General features: G+C 41.8%; 1 protein-coding gene across 3 annotated transcripts in view; it reads left to right on the forward strand.

Annotated features, from left to right (window-relative positions):
• Positions 1 to 22431, forward strand: part of abl2 (c-abl oncogene 2, non-receptor tyrosine kinase) — a 39005-nt gene extending 16574 nt beyond the window's left edge. The window contains exons 1-11 of one of the 3 annotated variants that reach the window (XM_036579174.1): positions 11249 to 12155; positions 12717 to 12881; positions 15323 to 15618; positions 15762 to 16034; positions 16143 to 16227; positions 16458 to 16635; positions 17093 to 17277; positions 17521 to 17673; positions 17926 to 18015; positions 18772 to 18951; positions 20661 to 22431. In XM_036579174.1, the coding sequence (XP_036435067.1) occupies positions 12047 to 12155; positions 12717 to 12881; positions 15323 to 15618; positions 15762 to 16034; positions 16143 to 16227; positions 16458 to 16635; positions 17093 to 17277; positions 17521 to 17673; positions 17926 to 18015; positions 18772 to 18951; positions 20661 to 22366 (3420 nt within the window). In that variant the 5' untranslated portion in view covers positions 11249 to 12046 and the 3' untranslated portion in view covers positions 22367 to 22431. Of the gene's footprint in view, positions 1 to 11248; positions 12156 to 12716; positions 12882 to 15322; positions 15619 to 15761; positions 16035 to 16142; positions 16228 to 16457; positions 16636 to 17092; positions 17278 to 17520; positions 17674 to 17925; positions 18016 to 18713; positions 19105 to 20660 lie in introns of those variants that run through there. The other 2 variants (XM_036579173.1, XM_036579175.1) reach the window with 2 other exon arrangements.
• The last annotated feature ends 1416 nt before the right edge of the window (positions 22432 to 23847 follow it).

The following is a 23847-nucleotide window of genomic DNA, read 5'->3' on the forward strand; positions in this document are numbered from 1 at the left end:
TCTTCATGTTAGATGAGTAAATGTTTCTTGACTGTTTTTGAGCCTAGATAAGGAGGCAAGTCATTAGCCTCTACCTCCTCAATCACATTCTTAACAACGTGTCCATGGCAACATGTTCAGGCACTCTTGTTTCATAATAGCAAAATTCAATATTTTGCAGGCATTTTGAAACATAATCAGTAAATGTTACAGAATTGTGATTTCAGTGTTTGAATACTGGCACCTTGAACGATTAACCGAATAAAAGTAACCAAGAAAAAGTGGTGCTATACTGTATTGTTTGGTCTGTGCTCTTGACCAGGAGCTGATCAAATGGTGTTTGACCAAGCAGCTATGGCCACAACGGTGACAACTTGGGTCCCGGACACACCAAGCCAACTGTTGACTGTTAGACACTGTCAGGCCATCAGTTAGTGTCGGTTGCTGACTGTTACCTGTAGCTTATGCTGTGTGTCCACCTCTGTTGGCTCTGTTTGACCCCTGTGCAAGTGCAAGTTTTATTGCTACTGAGGGACATTTTAACTGCTTGAATGTACAAATTTTAAAACAGTATTTGAATAGCAGATACCCAACAGGAAAATAAAGACACATTGAAGTTCTGAATGCACACAAACGTAAATAATAAAGTATAGCACACTGTCATTGCATAGACTTAAACATGCACCAGCTGTTTAATTTCACTCTTTAATGAACATTCACTTTTAAAGCTACACTGTGTAAGATCTGGGGACCTCTCTGGTGGAAATGTGTAATTGTACATATATTAATCAGTTTAGCCTTTCACACAGAAGAACTAGGGCTGAACAAATTTGTGGGAAACTGTTATTTGGGCCAAGAGGACCAACATATCCACTTTCTCTTGCTTAAGGCTCTAACCTGGGACGTATTCTGCAAGACTGCCAGTTATTTGTGGTTGTGATGATGCACATGGGTATTTGGTTGCTTTTGATTAGTCTAAATAATCTACAGGCAGTTCACTAGCACTGCGTCATTGGGTTAAACATCCCCACATGAGACTTGTTGATAATGTAAACTATAATTAAAAGTACAGTTTTCATCATTTTTAATTGCAATTTCCATTTAAAAATTATCCATCTTTCAGCCCTAAGAACATTTAACATGGGTTGTGTTTTGCACCTCTTTCCTAAGCAGATGAATCTGATGATTGTGAGTGCATTAAAAGTGTCTTAAAAGAGAACTCAATCAAAACTTTGAAGGATGAGTCTTATGAGGAAGTAAGTGAATTATGTGCTATTATCATGTTTTCATCAGTATAATGTTTATTTTGCATGTGACTTCACTTTTAGGCATGTGTGTGTGTGATGTTAACATGTAAAGAAGTTTGACATGGTCCACAAACTCCGCAAAACGACTTAGATGAGTTTTAAACTCCCAAAGCGAGTCCAAAATGAAAGGGTTAAGATGGAGCATTTGAGCAAAAGCATAGTTTCTAAATGCTTAAACATTTTTTATGTAAAAGAATACATTAATTTCCTGAATTTTAACATGACTGTTATATTTTTAAGAGCTTTTAAACTGCATTTATAGAAGTTTAAAACATCGCCTCATTTACATTCATAATGTCAGTGAGTGCAAACAGCCAAGTCGGGTTTTTAATGGTCTCTGTTTCATCTTCATAAACTTTATTTAAGTAGTAAAAGGACAATACAGATGTTTGTATTAGGAAGAAATGCAATGCAAACAAAAACCACTTTATGTGTGGCGTCCAGTTTGAAAAAACAAGCGTCTTGGAGTGGTTCCAGATTACCACACACATGCCGCGTGGCATTTGGTGTGAAATGGGTTTTAGCTGACGAAAGTTCCTTATTGTTGGTTTGCTGTTTCTAGGGCCCTTATGCCCATTTCCTCAGCGATTTTCCTTGTTTGTCAGTGCGTGCTTGACCTTATGGTCTTAAGAGTCCAGCGGGAGGAGGGGCTCATCCAAAGGAAGATAAAGCAGAGAGTGAGTGGACATGCGGAGAGCTTCATTAGAGCCCCTGATGGACAGGCTACCATAGAATCTTTAACTGCTGTGAATGCGATAAAGAGAAGGCTTAGATAAATGGCTTTGGGTGCTTTTCCCCGCTATACCCCCAGTGCATAACTATTCAGGCTGCTCTGTCAAATTGATGGGCACTGGATGTCAGGCTGACCAGAAGGCCACTTAGCTAACATTAATGCGCTAACCAAAAGGGATACAGTGGCAGTTTTCTAGTGTAGTGCACTTTAGGCAGTGCTATTAGGTATAGTGTTCTAGTGATTCATAAAATGTAGGCAGACTGTGATGATGCACTGGCATCTTTTGCACTGGCAACCCTTTCAGCATGATTTGTAGTGTCGTAACTGTTGTAGAGTCAGTGAATCTTTGGTGATGTGTGAAGGGAAGGCCTGATCTTTCAGATGGTTTCAGCATTACTGGGTGGAGACAGGTATGGCTAACACCTGAGGTAATGTCCTCACATGGTTTAGTTGTTGCACAAGTGTAGCCAAGTGGTGACCACAATTCAAAACAATGCTCAAGAACTTCTTTCCCAGACTGAATGTCCAAGAGCCTCTAGGGGTAGTGAGTGGGGGGTTGATGGGTGAAATTAGCTCAAATGTATATCATGGTATTCTCTACTGTTTGAACAATAACAGAATTATTTTAATATCAAATAAGTAAAAAAAAATGGGGGGGGTGGCGCTAAGGCCGTAGTTAATGCTCCTTATTGTTAACTAATTTAATTATATTCTTTAACGAGAATTTCATATACAACACAGAGTAACTCTCTTAATATCCTTTGGTAATAAACTTTTCAACCTCTTACGCGTTTGCGTTTGTTAGATCCTTCTAAGATTTGTGGCGGTTTTTTTCTAAGTGATAAAGGCTAAAGCAGCTTAGTTATGTGTATTAAATTGACTTGTGTGCCTCCTGTGAGTTCCACATTCAAACAAGGTATTTTCTGCTGTTATAGCAAAGATGCTTTGAAATTCAGCTTTAGATGCCTTTGGGAGAACATGAAGTATTATATCTTTATAATTTTACTGCTTGTAATAGTTGATATTGTTTAGCAAACTGTTTAAAATGAAATTAGTCTTCTAGTTCTTTCAGTTCTCTTTCCCAACATGGTTATCATTGAAGAATTGTTAGCATTAATATGTTTAATCAAAACCATAAATAAAAATTTTCCATTTCAGTTTTCAGTCAAAAATTGTCATTTTGATACATCACTAATAAATATTATTACTATCATTACTATTATTATTGCTGGTATTATCGGTTGTACCAATTTTAAATCATTCAAAGTTAATACATAATAGTGTTGATTAAAAAATACAGAATAGACAATTTTCAACTAAAACCTTTGTTTTTACTCACTCTCCTACAGCCTTTCTTCAGGTTTGTTTTTTAGCTCCTCACTCATTCTCAATTCCATTTTGTACCATATATCTGAAATTTGTCTATAAAATAATGTTTTACTGTATCGAGCAGGGCGGCACGGTGACGCAGTGGGTAGCATTATTGGACATGCTAGATTGCCCCTAGGTGTGTGTGCGTGTGTGTGAATGTATATGTCTGTCTGTCTGTCCTGCGATGGACTGGTGACCTGGGTGTATCCTGCCTTCCACCCAATGACTGCTATGATAGGCTCCAGCTCCCCCCACGACCCAGAAAGAAAAGCGGCTTAGAAAGTAAGTGTGTGTGTGTGTGTGTGTGTGTGTGTGTGTGTGTGTGTGTTGAGCAATAGCACAGCCAGGCTTGCTTAGGTAAGCTTACCACATTATCTATACTCCCTGCCTGTTGGATGGTATTTATGAGCTGATTTGTTCTTCCTTGTCTTGTTCAATAGTTATGTTAAATCCTATTTTGCCCAGCAAAGTGCAACAAAAAGAGTAAAAATGGAAAACATTGCAAGGTAATAATCTAGGTCAACACTGCGTGATGCAGTGGCAAGCAGCAAACAGTAGACTTGCTTTGTGGCGTCTGTTGTGTTGCTTTTATTAGTGCTGTGTAAAAGGCTGCACTGACTAAAGCAGGAGCATCTATAAGGGTTATTCAGCAGTGTAGTTACAGCTTTTTGTCTGAAATGCTCTCTTATTTGAGTTTTGTTTAAGCCGTTCAAGCTGAAATTTATCTTGTCTTGGTCCTGTTTGTGATTCACTGTTTTTGGGCTTATAACGGTATCCACAGTATGGCAAAATCATATGACAGTGTCATAGAGGTATTCACTTTTATACTGATATACTTCCAACCCAAAAGAACTTAGTTTTTAACATTTAAAATGAGCTCTATGTAGGTATGGATGTATTCTTACATTCCTGTAAACACCAGTGGACAGACTGACCCAGGCATGCAACTGATATGTAGATGTTGCCTTGATGTGTTTGAATGATTTTTGTGGAGATGAGCACATCTTGTTACATCTTGTTTTAACAAGTTGTAGCTAATACCTGAGGATACCGCTGCAGTAAACAAATTGGCCACTACATGTTGCCTGTTTGGCATAAAACGCAGAACCTTTAGAAAAAATCGTGGACTGTGTATAGTATACTCTGCTGCTAGTTCTATAGGTTTAACCATTGATCATATAGATCATTTGTTGCTTTGTTAATGTAGATTCATTCAAGTTTTATATTACTAGGCCAGAACTTTCATGACAGCTGGTGTGGCAGTGTTTACTGGACTCGATCAAGCAGAGTGTTAAAGAGAAAACACCAGCTTTGTTCCTGCTGAAGGACCTTATGCACTCTTCATTCATTTCAGATGGACAGTATCAGTCTTTCGTAGTTGACTACTCATCTGGGGCCATTGTCTGAGGGAATCATTGTTTGGTGCTTCCTGTGGCTCACTCTGTGCATTTGCAGTCTGGTCATTCTTAAGGTATTTATGGGCAGATTGTTTCGTTTTATACCGTGGCTAAAAATACCCACCCGCCCCTGCATTGTGAAGCATGCATTGTGATAGCGTGCTTAGCAGGTTCAGATACGGAGGCCTCAGGGCAGGATGTGCGCATGCTATCACGCTGTGCCTCCTGAGTGTTCATCATATAACATCCTCTTCTCTCACCTCCCAGTTTTAGTATGAATTACGGGTGTGCGTTAGGATATGTTTATATGACAATATGTTATAAATATCATGTTATCATGATAAATTTCACCAGAGTTATCAATCGTTCTCTGCCGATTACAACATTGTTTTGTAGCTCCGTCAGGCCCCTCTGTTGTGGCCTGACGTCCCCGGCTTACGACCCAGTCAAAATCTACTGCCATGCTGTGAAGTCCATGACTCAGTCCCTAGTCAGAACTCCTCTGTCGCAGCACAAACTCCCTGGCTTGCAGCCTAGTCAGAATCCGCTGTCATGCCATAAAGTACCCAGCTTACAAGCTAGTCAGGATCCCCTGACATGCTGCAAAGTCCCCAGCTCATGGCCTAGTCAAACTGTGCTGTCATGCTATGAAGTCTGTGGTTCGCGGTCTAGCCAAAAACTCCTCTGTCGCTACGTGAAGTCCTCTGCTTGCGGTGTAGTGAAAATCTGCTGTCATACCAGAACACTGAACAGCTAAGTGTATCATAGAAATGACAGATTTATACCAAATATAGAGACCCCTAAAATAATAACAACCAGTTTATGACTACTGCCATATTGCTCCTTAACATGGACTTAATTATGATTGCAACGCTCGTGAGCTGTGTGAATCCATGCTATAACCTGCAGAAAAATCCCCCACTCTCTGAAATTCTCCCTTTTCCCGAAAGCCTTCCTCCACCCCCTTGGTCTTGTAACACTCTTCATGACATGGTAGGTGGGTGGGCTGTTGAGAAATGGTTCATTTCTATGCTGGTTTAACAGAAGGTGATTTCTGATTTCTGTTCATGTTTGGTTTATGTTCAAAAATGTATTTTATTATGCTGTTATTGATGTGCATCATAAGACCAAAACTGAGGTCTTGAGAGCAGAGGGCTGTCTATCACGGATGTTCAGTCCAGGTCTGGTTTATGATGGGAGTTTAAAAGAGTGAGTGATATTTTGTGCTTTTGTTTTTGTACTTGTTTTTAAACAACTAATATTTCTTAGTTTTCTTTTAGTATGGTGGTGACTTGGGGTTGGAATCACTGACTCATCAGTAATACAATATGCATCACTGTACATGGGTCGAGATTTGATTCACTAGTGAGGTCATCAGATTTAAAACAATACAAGATTTGTAATATGGTACAGCAACCATTATTACCCCAAATCTGGAGGATGCTTAACCCTTAAATGGCCAGAACATGTTGGCATGTCTGTTGCTCGCCACTATAACTTAAGAATAGCTCAGCCCTGTCATTTGTATTGTTTTCCCTATAGTTAGCCTTAGGATGTGACAAGCCTGGGATTTTAAGGGGTTAAGGTTTTTTCCAAACTATCTTGCCATTTTCAGTTTCTAATTTCTTTTTTTTTTATCAGACACCACAATAAAATGTCATTTGTTTTGAATCATATTTGTTCTGAAACCTTCTTTTCCTTTTTTAGTTGGAGGTCAGAATAGAAAAGACTAAAGAAATGTGTTTAGCTAGAACACAGTCATCAACTGACCCCTTTCACATTTCATTTTTTTCCTTGGCGTTTGTTTGGGTTTTAAGATATTGGATTTGGATGGGTATAGATAGAGAGAACCACTTTCTATCCAGGACATAGGGCAGCAAAAGTGCACTCTGGCTGGACGTTACCTTCCCAAAATGATATGTTGAGTTATTTAAGGGCCCATATCTTACATTTTTTTTTGCATTTTTTACCCTGTGGACCACTTACATTTGTCATTATACATGTGTTCATGACCATTTCCAGCCATTATTTTTCCCCTTAAACTGGCTGTGTTTGTTGCTGTGTCTTTAAGACTGAATATACATAAATGTTCATGTATGTAAATGATCTCTGTTCTGATTGGCTGCCCTATGCTGTCTCAGTCAAAAAACAGTCAGGCTGAACCATTACCTATAACTTAAGTGGGATTGGGTGGGGCTACACTTTTGTAGGCTGAGGAGGAAGATATATGTAAATGTGTTGCTTTTTTATGACATCACACAAGTAATGAATCCCCCCCCAAAACAAATTGAAAAAACTGTCCTTACGAATGCAAGCCACCTACAGTGGCGACTGATTCTGGATACCGTAGATGACTCCAGTCTTTAAAGCACTTCTACTGGGATTTATGATATGGCAGTTAAAAGAGCTGCTTCAGAGACTGCAGTAAGGGTGTTTGTATCAGAAGTCTGTGCAGAGGTGCTGCTTCAGCTGTCCCGGGTCTGTCCTGAGCTCAGCGCAGCAGCTGTGTGAGGGGCTCTGATCAGGGTCATCACACTGCCCCCCCCCACCACCCCCCACTCAATATCCCCATTCAACTAGACCCTCTGCCTTACCCGCTTCCCTGTCCCAGCTGTCCCACATGGCTTTTCTCCTACACTGCATACACAGACATACTGAACACGTGCGGCAGACAACACCCTCGTTCACTGCACACAGGCACACGACATGCCCCATGCAGGACAACTGTGCCGAATCAGTCCAAAGGCTTCCAACTGAGGCCTCTCTGCAGAGAAATGAATGGTGCATGGACCATAACTTTACAATAATGGTAAACAGATTGTACTGTCTAATCTTTGTAAGCCTCTTTTCCACTGTAGGGCCAAATGGTTCCATGCGTGGAAAGTAACACGGATCGGTATGGAGCGCTTGCAAACAGTCCTCAGCGTGGTTTCCTTGGCACAGATAGCTAACTGCTCAGAGCGGCAAAAACGTTCAGTGGGAAGTCATGACGTAGCTGTGCGCTGGCAGGTTCTGCGTTCACGTCACTTTTGCGCCACCTCTTCCTGCTTTATTTCAAAACTGAAGTTCAGTTCAGTTGCTCGCCAAATAAATGAATGCTATCTGCAGTTTTTATTCCATCATTTAATGTATGCCAAACCATCAATCTAACAACAATTTCCTGACGCTAATCTAACGTTAGCAGGCTAGATTCAGGCACACCACATGACACAGTACAGAATTGATTCTTACTAACTGGGGCATTACTTACACAAGTGTAGATAATAAAAACTCATGTCTGGCAGAAGAAAGTCGAGTGACTGGTGTCGGAGTGACAGAAATCAAACCTGTTCTGTGGTGTTTGGAGCTCTGGCCTGTTAGCCTTTCTTGAACTAAGGCTACAAATAGCACAAGTTGAGTGACAGCAGAAATCAAACATTTCCGACTTTTGGTTCCATAAAGAACCTTTCAGTGGATGATTTTTTAAAATTACCCTATTTTGTGTATGAGATGTGAGAGTGTGAAGAACCTTTTTAAAGATCCTCCGCATGAAGTTCTATACCATTTTTTACCCTAGAACCTTATGTCCAAACTAAGAACCATTTAGGTGTCTTTTAGAGTGAGCACAAAAGCACTTATGTTCCAGGTACAATACTGATATTGAAACCTTAAATATCAGCTGATACCAATTCAGTATTTCTTCTTTGAAATCTATTAAGCTTTAAAATGAGCTAAAAATGTAAAAGTTGCACTGACATAACACATAATCCAGCAAAGCAGAACATTTGTTCTTTTACGGTTAAACGGTTGAGTTTAATGGTTGAGATTACAAAAGAAAAATAGTTGTGGTTTTTTTTGGCATATGATTCATCAGAAGGAGCTGCTGGCTGTTAACGCTGGGAACGTCACTTCAAGGATTTTCATGGCATGTATGAATGTGTGCATCTCTGCACGTGTGAATGACGCAAAGTCCGAACATCACCAGTAAAAGTATCCCGGGTTTTGTCTGTGAAGGTGAACTGAAGAGCGTGGCTGATGAGAACAGTGTTTTGAAATCTGGGCTTTTGGTCTTTGATGCTGTCTGATACAACATCGTTCTTCCTAATTTGATCTCCGGTATGTTCAGGCTTTTGCTTATTAAGGTAACATGCCCTGTAGGAGTCAAAGAACACCACTCAGCCTGCAGGTCTTTACCAAATATTTTCCATTTGGGATCCTCAAGAGGTTTTTCTTTTCTAAATGGTAGGAGCTTGTAGGTCTCGAGTGGTGTGAATAATTGAACATCCTGTTCTAGTAAAACTTCAGTTCCTCTGTTGAGAATCAGATGACAGAGTTGGAATTACACGCCTTAATAATTTGGCTACTTGCTCCTTCTATTAAATTCTATCGTCTTGCTTTTCATATCTATCTCTCTCTCTCGCTCTCTCTCGCTCTCTCTCTTACTCTTTGGTTGGCATGCGGTACAAATAGAGACATCTGCCAAAAGCAAAAGCCCACCCCCACTACTCTGTGAAATGACTACCCCCTGACTCCCCAGCACACTTTCCAACAAGACCTCCGTATGAGCTTAACTCTCCACATATCACCCCACACACACACACTCTTGCATGTGTCTCCTTCTGACCAGGGCCAGTTACCATGTAGACGCACAACCGTGGTGGGTCAGCTTTCCAGGAGCTGTCTTGGAAATTCTGAATTCTGAGCCACATCAAAGACCAAAAGTGGAGACTTCTGGCTCCTGAAAGAGCCTCAGCAGACAGGAGTGGGTCAAGCTTTCTTGTTTCTTTACTGAGACGACTGTGCCTGCTCTTTGCTGCCCTGAGCCTGCTGGACTAAAGCCTAGTGGGGTTCTGCCTAGGCTTCAACTTGGACTGGGATTGGACTTGTTTTACTGACACTATGTACTGGGAGCTGTGGCTGAGTCAGGTGGCTGGGAACAGAATGCACTATGTGCTTTTTCGGAACAAAGGTGGGGTGAAAACTTTTTGGCGTGGTCTGCTTTACCATGTACATCTCAACAGCATGTTCCTGCAGGTTCTCTGTGCCTGTGACACGTTACATAAATACTGGCAATCTACCACCTTCCGCAAATACTTTGTGGTCATGGCATTTTCTGACAATTAACAGCTTGAGTGTGCCGGTTGCTATGATGTTGTGATGTTTGGTTGTAAGGACTGGGTTGGCCCTGGGCGTATTTTTCTAACCACTATGTATACTCAGGAGCTAGTAGCCTGAGACTTGAGTTATTGGGCTGTGTAGTGTGGGCATCTCAATAGTGTTAATAGCTTTTCATCATTCTTAGAGTTTATATAGATATTCTATACAGAATTATATAGAGACGAGAGGAAGATTTTTTTCACAAACATTAGCATATTCTTTTTACATTATGCAAAATGTTGATGGGTAATCTGCAGACGCTGAAAGCAGTGTATGGTAATGAATATGAGGAATGTGTTGCCCAGAAAGCCCAGGTAGCCAGAAAAAATGTTCAAGCTCTAGCGACATATGAGACAGTCTTCAGAAGGCATTTACAGTTGCACTACCTTATGCACTAAATTCCCACTAATTTCCACTTAGTTAATTATTCACTTATTTAACATTGATTCTCTGTATTGTGATAATTTTAGGGCTGGCCCAATTAATTTTAGTACTTAGGTGTGCATTTATATTGGAATTTGTTTCCTATTCCTTATTTAGTATTTGGAAGTTTTGCCTTTTGTTAAAGCTTTGGACCCCACCAGAATTGTGGAACACTATTTTGAATTCCTCAAATTTTCATAGTTGGGTTTTCATAGTTTCAGTGATTTTAAACAAAAGAATTGATGAAGAACTCAGGAGAAGATTGGCAGGTACATAACAACGAACGTGATATTGGGCTATAAAAGAAAATCAGTACCCTGATAACGTTAGCTAAAGGCTGAACGTAGCCTCACTTTCCCTTACAATTTTGTGAATCGCCCCTTTTCTTTAAGAGACTGAAGCAAGATAAGCTAGTGAAAGGTATTAAAATGGCAAACAATGTTTAAACAAAGAGAAATAACCAAATACACTTCAATTTGTTTGACTGTAGTTTTGATTGTTGAACGTGTTCAGTGAGGAAGCTGAGCACGTCCACAGTCTCTTGTTTAGCCCACATGGAGTTGAGAGATGGACACCATTAGATAACAGGCTCCCTAACCAATTTTACTGCAATCTGCAAATCTATACAAATTTAGTATTAAACACCAAGTATTCAGTGCTGAACGAGTTTTGTTTGTCTATTAAAGTGATTTTATTCGCAATGGAACTGAGCTAAGCAGTTAGCAGTGTTAATATTAACTTGGAATATTAACATAGGTTATGAAATAACTGCTCACTCAAAGTGTGTTATGTTGAATAGTAAGCTATTTATATTGAACCAAAGCTGCATGACTCACTACCAAACGTTTAGTGCACTATCTAGGTATAGAAGCAATAGTTTAATGACCTATGCAGTGTACTATACAGTGAGTAGGAAGCCATTTTTGATTTGACAAACATTAATAAAGAAATACTTTATTTTTTAAGGTAAGTATTAAGAATGAGTATTCGTATATTTGTTCGGAAACACCAGCGAATGTGCGAAGCCAGTAAAATGCTGTCTGGACCAGCCTAATAATTATCTATATAATTAAAAGTAATTAACCCACTAACATTCTGTCCATATTCTAAGGTTTATTATTCAAAAACTACATATAAAACGATGTAAAAGTCATGAGAGTGAATGAACAGGTCGAACAGGTCTGTGAATGTTCTATCTTCTCATTTGTTGATGCGTTTTACCAAAATGTCAGGATTTCACCCAGCTTTAGAAAACACTCATTTTGCCTGTTCTTTTCAGTTTGGTCTCGCTTCACATCTTCCCCACCCTCGTCCTCGGCCTTCTGCCCCCACCCACACTTTCCCTTACTTAAGCTGTGGTGATGGTTATTGGAGGCAGCTGCCTAGACTTGTTCTCTGACTGTGTGTATATACATGTGTATGCGTACATTTATGCCTGTGTGTTTATGTGGTTGGCAAACAGCTGTGAAGGAAGGCCAGTAGACGTAGGCATGCTTGGGCAGTGAAGGGGGAGTGGAAGCTCCCCCGCATTATTTCTCTAACCGTGCGTTCTTGGCCCCTCCTCTTAGCTCCATATATTCCAGCCTGAACAAAAGCCCTCTCAGACAGGCACTCCATCCATTACTCACCAGCTCCCTGCTGGTTTCTGTGGGGAAAGACATAGGTACGATCAGTAGTTCTCTTTGGAGAGAACTTGGAGTATGCCACTGCGGACCCTACCATCTAAGAGCAGCTTTGAAGAAGACTGGGGTAGGCTGACCGGCCCATTGGGCCCCAGACTTCAGGACGTGGCTCGCTATAACCTTCCAGGTATACTCATCTTTCAGCAGTGGTCTGAGCTGAACGGTCAGGAATATCCCTGAGTTTGGGAAGACTTGTTTCATGGAGTTCTTGTCCTTTGGATTGTGGGCTCATTTGGATACAGTGGACTGTATATCTATGTGATCTACATATAAGCAGCTAGGAGCGTTATTGGGTTGTCTTCATCTATTTTCTGATGCCATGTGTGGGGTTTACTTGTGGATTAATATGGATTCTCTTTAATAGATAAGATGTGAAATGTTTGTTTACTCTTACATTACGTTGTCTTAATTCTTGAGTGTCTTTTCTACGTGCTATGACTCGCATTCTCCACCCTCTTCTTCTTTCTCTTCTCGCATATCTTGACGCTCACTCATTCATTCATCATCCCTTGTTTTCCCTCTTCCCTCCCTCTTGCATCTTTCTGAGTCAACCTTCTCTTTGCCCTTCCCAGAGGCACTACCTTCTTTGACGTCTTATCATGCCATTCCCTCTTTTTCCACTACTTGATCACATTTTTTTTCTTTCTGACTTACTCATTCTCTCTGTTTCTCTCTCTGTTTGGGACAGAAGCCCTGCACAGGCCATTTGGGCTGGACTCGGCTGCGCTGACGGAGGCTGTACGTTGGAGCTCTAAGGAGAACCTGCTGGGAGCTACGGAGAGTGACCCCAACCTCTTTGTCGCACTTTACGACTTTGTTGCTAGTGGCGACAACACATTAAGCATTACAAAAGGTATGATGATTTGAAAGAAGTTGCCTAGTATCTCAGGTTGACTTGAATCAACAATCCCCTCCCTTTGACACCCATGCTAACTTGTTTGCAGTGGCATGATGATAATAAGGGGTGTCCAGTATTACACAAGGGTTTTACCACTTTACTTCATTGTCTTAAAACAAGCATCTTTCCTAGGGATGTGATTGTAGAGGTCAGACTCAGATGACAGCCCTTGTGTTGGGCAGCTAAAATCCTGAAACGTTTTATTACTCTGAAATAGCTGAAGGACATTGGGCTTTCGTGTTGGATAAGTAAGAGAATCTGCCTTTTCAGATGAGCTAATGAGATCAGCACTAACAGGTACATCATTGGATGTTGATGAGGACACATTCTTCTACTGGAGGTCTCTGGTCCTCAGTGGACGATGTAGCAACATGTTACTTTGTCAGAGGAATATCTGTCCTCTGTTTCTGGGCCTAGCTAACATCAGCTACAGTAGTTAGCCTGGTAAGCAGCAAGGCTGCGCCAGAGCTGGCCAGTGGCCACACTGTCTCTGACTTTGTCACATCCTTAACAATGCATTGTGGGCAACGCGCGCATGTAAAGCAATTCCTGTTTTCAAATAGCATAGTGTAATATGAAATTATGCTTGCAAACGAGTGACTTACCACATTTTACTGTCCTGTTAAAAAAAATTTACTGAATTGTTTTACTGAATTTTACATTCCCATAATGAATAAAAAATAGTGATTTCAGAATTTGAGTTCTGGCACGGTAGCTTGAGTACTCGAGTACCCATGCACAAGTACATGTTCTGTTGGTCCAGGTGTCATCATAAATTCCACTAAAAATACATGTATAATCCACACTCAGTTTCGCGGTTTGTCCAGTATGGAATTGTGCACATTCAGAATCCAGATAACTATTTGTTAGACATATTATGCAATGTTTGGCTGCAGGAGCCAGTACTTTAAGATCTACATAGTGCACTATGTAGGGAGTAGGGAGTCATTTGAGATTCTGTCTGTTCGGTTGATGTTATGTACAGCTATATTTAAGTGCTGAAATTATAGTGTAGTTATTATAAAGTGCATATACAGTATATAAAGTTGAAGATGTTATTATTGGAAATATTTATTTATTAATTACATTCTTCTTTTCCTCCTCTCTGTTACGCCATTACATCTTCCTCTTTGTTAAAAGTTCTATCCTTGTTCTTCCCAGCAGCAGTGAGAGTGATCAAAGCTGGGCCAGATACTGCTAGCACTACCACTGCTAGAAGCACATGCTGAACCTTTTGCTTTAACGAACCAAACAAAGCAGCAGAAAAAAAAACAGAAGCACAATTTCTCTTTTTTAATTACACAGTAACGCCAGTGCCTCATACCAGGCTTCTGTAAATGAGGCTAATGTTCGTAGCATGAATCAGAGGTTAGCATGGACGCCCCTTGCTCCTTGTGTCACGCTAATGCACATGCAGTTTGTAATCCTCCCAGCTGGTCTCATAGCAGGTGGGTAAACACAGACGGGGCTGATCAGAGCAAGGGAGTTAGCGCTTAGTGGCTATATTTTAATCTGTCTGTATCTCTGCAGTGCCATGCCACTGCCGACTAATGGCTAAGTGGTGTGATGTCGCCTGGCTGGCTCCGGGGTGGCCGCAGCTTCTGTGCTGGTGTGGAGAGAAAGGGGCCAGTCTGCTGGAGTTGGAGGTCTGGGGGTCTTACTACCGCCTGGTGGGCAAGTTAGTATTAGTTACAGAGATTCATTGCTGTATGAAGAGACATTGGTGGTGCCTTCTGGTCCTTCAGCCTCTACAGAGATAGAGACAGGCAGAGCTGAAGATGGCTTAAAAGAGAGGAAGAAAGGACATTTGAGTTAAAGAGATGGAAGGATAAAAATAGAAAGCGATATGAGAGAGAATGATAGGTTGAGTGAGGTGAGCTGCAGTGAAGAACAATTAGAGGCTTTCTACTGCTGCAGTCTTTTATGTAGCTAGTTCAATACAATGATTTCTGATTTCTCTCTCTCTCTCTCTCTCTCTCTCTCTCTCTCTCTCTCTCGCTCGCTCGCTCTGATCCCCACCCTCCTGACTTGGACTGCAGTGGGGTCCAAACAGCCTGCACTTTCTTCTCCCTGATCTCACTGTTGTGAATGGCTACATCACTCTTCATTAATAACTCACTGGATATAGCTGACCAGCCAACAATCATCATGCATTTGCCTCAAACTGCATTGAGTTGTTTGGTAATCTGAAATAGATTTGCTTGTATGGTTTCTGATACAGTGTAACATACTGTTATCTTTAGAAGTACAGGCAAAATTCATGATGGCTGCTGCTGCTGTTTTTAGCTCTGTGACATTGGTTTGCACATTTTTATAAATAACCAAGGCTGTAAGTTTTGAAAGGACTGTTCTTTGAACATTCTCTTTCTCTCTCTCTTTCTTCATCTCTATCTCAGGAGAGAAGCTGCGGGTGCTGGGCTACAATCAGAATGGGGAGTGGAGTGAAGTTCGTTCTAAGAACGGTCAGGGCTGGGTCCCCAGTAACTACATCACTCCGGTGAACAGTCTAGAGAAACACAGCTGGTACCATGGGCCCGTGTCCCGCAGCGCTGCAGAGTACCTGCTCAGCAGCCTCATCAACGGCAGCTTCCTGGTTCGGGAGAGCGAGAGCAGCCCTGGGCAGCTGTCCATTTCACTGCGCTACGAGGGCCGCGTCTACCACTACCGCATCAACACAGCCTCCGACGGCAAGGTACAAGCCTTCTTGTTGTTTGTTTCTGTTTCTGCACTTGATTCTTCTGTTTGGTTGTTCACTTTCACTTCAATCTTTTCACCATTTTATTACTCTGGATGCTCCCTTACCTATTTTGTATCCTGATTTCCCCCCACCCCAAGGTATATGTAACATCAGAAAGTAGGTTTAGCACATTAGCCGAGCTGGTCCATCATCATTCCACTGTAGCGGACGGCCTGGTGACCACACTCCACTACCCTGCTCCAAAATGCAACAAGCCCACAGTTTATGGCGTCTCCCCCATCCACGACAAATGGGAGATGGAACGTACAGACATCACCATGAAGCACAAGCTAGGAGGAGGCCAGTATGGCGAGGTCTATGTGGGTGTCTGGAAGAAGTACAACCTCACTGTCGCTGTTAAAACACTCAAGGTTTGTATTTTTCTGTTCAACACTTGGTACCAGACTAAAGGGCTTTTCATGGTAATATTATAGAGGAATCTGATTATATCCATATAATGCTATGCTTTTGCATGACAGGAGGACACTATGGAAGTGGAGGAGTTTCTGAAAGAGGCTGCTGTCATGAAGGAGGTGAAACACCCCAATCTGGTGCAACTGCTAGGTTAGTACTTGGAACGTCAGCAGTCATTTTTAAACCCTATCCAGCATTCAATTTTCATAATTCATTCTAACAGCCATCTCTGTGGGGTTTGATTTAGCAGTAACCACACTGTACTTGTAAAACATCAGAAATGAAATCATATACATTACTTAACACCAGAGACTCAGCTGCATTCTGGAATCACCTGTTCTTGAGGAACTTAATAGGTTGACATTGGTCTGCTTGTGCAGGTGTTTGTACTCTGGAGCCTCCATTCTACATAGTGACGGAGTACATGCTTCACGGCAACCTGTTGGACTACTTGCGCGAGTGTGATCGAGAGGAGGTGAACGCAGTAGTGCTGCTCTACATGGCCACTCAGATTTCCTCTGCCATGGAGTACCTGGAGAAAAAGAACTTCATCCACAGGTAGAGCAGAGTAGTGGAGATCCTTGGTAATGTGCTCGGTTTTCTGTGAAAACTTTTAGCGTGAATATAGAGTTTAATATATTATTACTTATTATTATTAATAATAATTATTATTCTTGTTTTGACAGAATTTACTTTGTTTCTCATTGGTGTTCTCTTACAAAAATACCCAGTATATATTACACATACAGCATACAATCATTGATTACCCCTTGTGGTGTCAACCAGTCCTGACGGCTAGCCTTGTTACTGTTCTATAGGCTTATACCAAAAAAAAATAAATTAGTATTAGGTTAACTTTTACCTCAGCTGTTGAACAAAACTGTAAAGCTTTTTTCACTTTGTTCTACAATCTCTTTATTAAACTACATGTAGCATAAGGGTGTGCAGAATTGCCTAGTGTTCATGAAGACATAAGTAATTCTTTATCCTATTCTCTGCTCTTATGGTCTCTCAGGGATCTGGCAGCACGGAACTGTCTGGTAGGGGAGAATCATGTGGTTAAGGTGGCTGATTTTGGCCTGAGTCGCTTGATGACGGGAGACATATACAAAGCCCATGCTGGAGCCAAGTTCCCAATCAAGTGGACTGCACCAGAGAGCCTGGCTTACAATACCTTCTCCATCAAATCAGATGTCTGGGGTCAGTCACTTCCAGTTTCAGAATGAACTTTCTGGGAAGTGGGAATGAGTTTGTTTTTGAACTCGTTGTTGTTTTTGATGCTAAGTTATGGGAAATGGAGATTTTGCGCAGAAGGGACTAAAGCATCACCAGTGGAGGGAGATGATTTGGCAAATGACAAAATACTCACAAAGAATTACAGGCCTATTAGGGTTTTGTGTTGTTTCTGGCATGTCTGATAGTGTGTCTGTTTGTGTTCTGCAGCATTTGGAGTGCTGCTATGGGAGATTGCGACCTACGGTATGTCTCCCTACCCTGGTATTGACCTGTCTCAGGTATATGACCTGCTGGAGAAGGGCTACCGTATGGAGCAACCAGAAGGGTGTCCCCCTAAAGTCTACGAGCTTATGAGAGCATGTAAGTGCACTGCAAAATATGTTGTGTTTAGTTAGAGTAATCATGTTATGTGACTCTATTGGTTGCATAGCTAAATGCTAAAAGTGCTTAAGCTCTACACACATAACATTCCCTACATTGCCAGACAGGATATCCCTAAAACTATAACTAGATCGCTAGAAGAGAGGGATTTAATGTGGCCTTTCACTTAAAATTACGTACTCTCGTCACCAGTTTGTTGGTTTTGATGTGTGTATTATTGTACATTCTCAGGTTGGCAGTGGAGCCCACTGGACAGGCCATCTTTTGCAGAAATCCACCAGGCCTTTGAGACCATGTTCCATGACTCCAGCATATCAGAAGGTATATGCACTTCAGCTCTTAGCCTTAACTTTTTTAGCTGTAGTAAGTATTAACTTCATATAAAGGGAAAGACCCTAGTCCTGGATGGCCATACCACTTGACAGCTTGACGTTTTCCCTGCTAGACCAAATCTAATTGAATTCAGCAAGGCATATTAATTGCTGATGGCTTCAGTCAGGTGTGTTTGTGTCATGGCTATTTTTGGTGGGCCGAGGACCACACAAAAAAAAAAAACATCTATATACACACACAAATATACACAAATAAAAAGGTAAATATCTCTTAAATTGAGCTTTTGAAATTTTGGTTAATAACATTGTATTATATTTTGTTAATACTTCATTTTTTAAAAGGAAAATAAGAATTTCATCAGTTACATATAGTATAAAAATGTTTGTTCTCTCATTAGGTGAGTTGGTGGGGTTAGGGTAAATCTCTGGTGAGCCATGCTTTGGGCAGCCCTGGTCTAGGTCTTGGGTTAATTTGCATTTTGGTACTTCCTTTTTTTCCACAGCTGATGCAGTATTGTGGAACAGATTATTTGGTTGCATTAAAAATGTGTTCACCTTTAAAAATGTCCAATACTGGCAAAATGGTTAGTCAGTAATAAACATAACCAAAATTAAGAACGAAAATGAGGGCAGAATGAAGTCAGCCCAGACTCAGTTAGTGACTCAAACTGTTTTTCTTTATCCCAGGTGTTTTAGCAGTTGACTCAAAACGTCAATCTTCTCTCCATGAACTCTTGCTTTGCAGAAGTGGCAGAGGAGCTGTGTAAGACTGCCTCTTCTGGTAAGGGTGGGGCAGTGCATGCGTTCGGCCATGACCAGCCCCTCCTGCCCTGTAAGTCACGTCCACAGAAGAAGCACTCGGACAATAAGGAGAACATGGAGGGGCTGGACGGCCAGCAGGAGCCTGGAGCCCACGGCCCTGCAGGTACATCGGCTTGGCTCTGCTACACCCGAGTCCAGCGCAGACTCAAGAGAATGGGAGTGGTGTTCCTCTTAGACTAAAGGAGTACAAATGTATATACACAGGCATTGGTACACGTGTGGGATTATGTATATCAGCAGTATTTTAGGGTACAGTATTATGGGGAATTTATCTACATACAGAAGTATGCATGTAATTATTTTGTATTATGTTTGCATTATACATGTAAAGTACATTAGCATGTAACATAGCTTTGTGCTACAGATGTTTCATTGTGTAGAACAGTGACAGTATTTTTAGGGCCAGTTTCCCAGATCCAGATTATGCTTAACCAGATTATGAATAACCAGTGCCTATCACTATTTAGTCCATGACAAAGCTTAACCCATGTCTAGGAAACTGTTCTTCAGAGTTTATGTATAAAATTAAAGTATAAAAATGAGCTTGAATCACAAATTGCAACAGAAATTCAACAGCTTGGTTCACTGTACAAACTGATTTGCAAATAACAATTTTTATGTTTGTTCCTTTTTGTCACTTTGTGTAGTTGTCTCTTTACTCTATTGTCCTCTTTCATTGTGCATTACTAAACAAGTCTGCACAAGCACCTATCACCTCCACCCACCTATACACCAGCATGTTTACCTGTGTTTGATTAAAATCACTTTAACCTCTCTGACATGTAGCATTGTTGATGTAATATCTAATTTTGTTTCAACTTTATTTTATTTATTTATATGTATTTTTTTATTTATGGGAGGCATGTGTTTATACTTCACCAAAACATTTTTCACATATACACACAAAGTTCACTCATTGCATGGCCTTGCGTTTCATTTCAAATAAAAGAGAAACATTTTACATCTTTAGTCATTATCTTACTCACCTTTTCCTAAGCAGCCTCATGTTCTTCCCTTTTTACCTCATAAAGAAATCGCCTATCAGTGTGAATTAAAGGACCCTCATGTCCATTGTCTCATCCTCAGTATTGTTGTGGTCATCAAATACCTTGTGACTCCATTTATTTTTTTCTTAATCATGTATAAATGCCTGCTGCCCTATACATTGAGTGAACTATCACAAATTACCAATACAAATTGTCCAAAAACACTTGGATAAATGGGCATTAAAATGCAGGACATTTTTCCTTCTATAAAGTTTTTTATAGGAGAGGTATAAGGTTTTGTTATGACAGCAACAATGTGCTTCATGGTTGTTTGTAACCTTTCATGTTTTTGTATAAATGCATAGTCTCAGCATGACTTCCTGTTATTCCACCATATCTCTCACTGCCCCAACCACCTGATCAGTTTATTATTAACCTTCACTGTTTAGTAGTCATAATATGAAAAGGGAAAAATAGGCTGTCATCTCTTGAAGTAAAATAATTTGGTGCTTATGAAGTGAGGTACACAGCCACTGCACATTTTATAGAGATCAGCCTGAAGAACTGTAGGCAGCAAAAAAATGTACACTGGCTAGAATTCCCCAAATCTGGATTGAGACCCCTGTAGATTACACCATCTATGATATAAACAACCCAAACGAACTTCAGTTTTATTGAATATTAACCAGCTCAGTATTCTAGCTAGTAATGTTGCAGGTCTGTGTAACGTCACTCGCAATAAGATTACTCTCCTGTAAATTAGGAAAGTTTATGGTCCCCTTCTTGTTGATCATCTTTGACCTTCGCCATGTTGTCTTGTGTTTAGGCCTTGCTGCATCCCTGCTGGCGGGTGATAGTCGTTCTGGCAGCTCTCCCGCTCTGCCCCGCAAACAGCGAGACAAATCTCCTTCCAGCCTGCTCGATGACCCACTGGATGCCAGCTTTACTCGCGACCGCAAAGCCGGATTCTTCAGCTCCTTCATGAAGAAGAAGTCCATGTCGTCATCCTCGTCCTCTTCCTCGTTTCAGCCTCAGCACAATCCTCCCATGCCCCCAGAGAGGAGCAACTCCTTCCGTGACATGGAAACGCAGCCACACAAAAAGTATGATCCTGCAGCCGGTTTCGGCGCTCCTCCTTCACTACCCCAGACGGATGGTTTGGGCTTCTCTCCGTCTCACGGAGAAGTCAACCATGTCCAGTCACGCTGCTGCGGTGCCACATTTGGACAGAAACCCTCGGGGTCAAACTCCTCTGGAGGCACCTCTTCACAGGTGGGCAGCAGCAGTAGCTGGGCAGGCCTAGCAGGCTTCTTTACCCCCCGCCTTATTAAAAAGACCCTGGGTTTACGAACTGGGAAACCCTCTGGAACTGATGATTCTGGGGGACAAGCCAAGCCTTTCCCTCGGTCTAACTCTACTTCATCTATGTCTGCTGGCCTGCCAGATTTGGAGCGTATGGCTTTAACGTTACCCAGGAATCGTAGCAAACCAACATTGGAGCGCACAGCCTCCACTGCTTCACAGCCGGAGAATGGCGCCGCCCGACCTCCGGACATTCTGCAGAAGAAGCTGGACGAGGGTACGGCACAGATCCGGGAAAGGCCTAAAGCCAAGCTCCTGCCTCGTGGTGCGTCGGGAGGAGTTAGGGCGCCAGGGGTAGGGGGCGAAGCAGAGTCAGATGCCTGTCGGGGTAGAGATGGGCAGGACGACAGACTAGGCTGGCCTTCTCCATCGAAAACTTCCACAACAGGATCCACAATGGGTCCACACAACCACAAAGTCCCAGTTCTGATCTCGCCGACCTTAAAGCACAGCCCAGCTGATGTGCACTTGGTTGGGGTGGACTCTCAGGGCAACCGCTTCAAGCTGCTGGCTGATGCCAGCAGTGATCGGCCACGACTTATCAAGCCCAAGTGCGCCCCCCCTCCTCCGCCCACACTTCTACGTTCCCTCCAGCACGCCTACAGTGCAGATGGAGCTGAAGAAGTCTCTAGTGGTCCGGAGGTGAATGGAGATGGCGTCAAAAGGTCAGGGAGAGGGGCAGGAGGAGCACGACCGTGCATTCCACCACCGCAAGTGCCTCCAGTGCTCTCTGGCTCCTCTGGTAGCACAACCACAACTGCCCCGACCAAGATGGCCAACGGTGCCTCTGGTGGCTCAGCCCCTGCCTCCTCCAAACTGACGCTGAGACGGACTCGGCAGCAGGCGGAACGTGTGCCCCTGGAGAAGATCAGCAAGGAAACTCTGTTGGAGTGTGCAGAGTGCCTGAGCAATGCTCTCCACAGCAGCACTGAACCCTCCTCCAGCAGCCAGGTCCTAGATGCTGGCCACCAGTTGCTCGACTATTGCTCGGGCTATGTAGACTGCATCCCGCAGACGCGGAACAAGTTTGCGTTCCGTGAGGCCGTGGGCAAGCTGGAACTGAGTCTTCAGGAATTGCGGGCTTCTTCTACTGGTGGGGGAGGGGGTGTGGGTGCCCTGGACAACTTGCACTCTTGTATAAAAGAGATCAGTGATGTGGTGCAGAGGTAGCCGGTGGGTCCACATATCTCCCCCCCTCAACCTGCCCCTCAAGACTTCCAAGTTTTTTTTTTTTGTTGATGGTTTTAATGTATTGTTTTACAAGATTGGTGACAGAGAATATTCTCTAAGTACCTCAGTAAAATCACTACAAATGGTCTCTCTCCCTCTCTCATTGTTTACAGTTGAATTTCTCTTTGAAATCGCCAGTTGGGAACAGAGTTTTACACTTCTATATAAGCTTATTATCCAAAAATGCATTACTGCAGGGGTGTCCAATGTCCAGTCTTATCCAAAAGGTTGATGTGGCTGCATATTTTCATTCCAACAAAGCAGAAGCACACACAATCAGTTGTTTGAAGACTGAGACAAACTGATTGAATGAGTAGGATCAAGTGTGGTCCAACGTGTTTGAAATGAAAATCTGTGGCTATGCTGGTTCTTTATGGTTAAGATTGGACACCCCTGCTGTATGGTCACAGTCCCTTTTACACAGGTTTATCTACTTACTTTGTGACAACTTTGAAAGAGTAGAGACTAATTATTACCCATTCTCTGGTTTATTTCACATATTTATACAAAGACATTAGAAAGATTTCTGACTGTCGTGACTCGCACTAAACAGTTTACTCACAATACAATAACTGGATATTGTCTGTGTCTCAACATACAACAGATACACTTGGTAGAAGTTGATCAGGCATGGACTGTTTGGGCTCAGTGTACACCATTCAGTTATTAAACTTAGCAGTACTGAGCCTTTAACATGAATGCATGTATCATGCAGTGTCGCGGTTAATTTCATTATTTCATAGATCTTTTTATGAACATTTCAGCATTTAATGAAAAGTGATGCCAGTGTGCAGAGGGCGTAGTGCCATTTACCCAGTTGGAAAGGAATATGTTCAATATGTTTTGTGCATTAAATTTTGAAAGTACTGAAAAGGCCTTGAGTTAGAATGGCATAGTGTGTCATGGCCCGTTTTTATTTAAGTGACCTTTAAAGATTACTTTGAGATAGAGTTTTCTGTCTATTGTGGTCTTTCAGTGGAGAGTTCAAAGATTTCACTTGATATCCACAGAATCAGAATCATTCTATTGTTGGAACACTGACCAAACATTATTCAATAAACACAACTTTGTAAAGTTGTCATTTCAGTACAGAATGTTGGGGGGGAACATAAGCCAAACTAACTGTGAATAGGGAGAATCAAGTAGGCATATTAGCTAATAAGGGTAGATCATTAATTTCGGAAACGATTAATTGCATATCAGTTTACATTTGCAAAACTGGGATACATAGAGCTTATATGGTTACACATTTATTGGTTTTGGAGCAACGGGTGTGCTTGTGTCTAGCTATAGAATGACTCGTGAGTTGTGAAGGGTCATTTCAGATCAATTATCAATCATTGTCCACATTTATGCCAAAATGTAAAATATCTACCGTATTCTGGTGTTCCTGTATGTATGGGAATATTGATTATTAGCTT

This window comes from Colossoma macropomum, unplaced genomic scaffold (assembly GCF_904425465.1).
Source record: "Colossoma macropomum unplaced genomic scaffold, Colossoma_macropomum, whole genome shotgun sequence".
Classification (NCBI taxonomy): domain Eukaryota; kingdom Metazoa; phylum Chordata; class Actinopteri; order Characiformes; family Serrasalmidae; genus Colossoma; species Colossoma macropomum.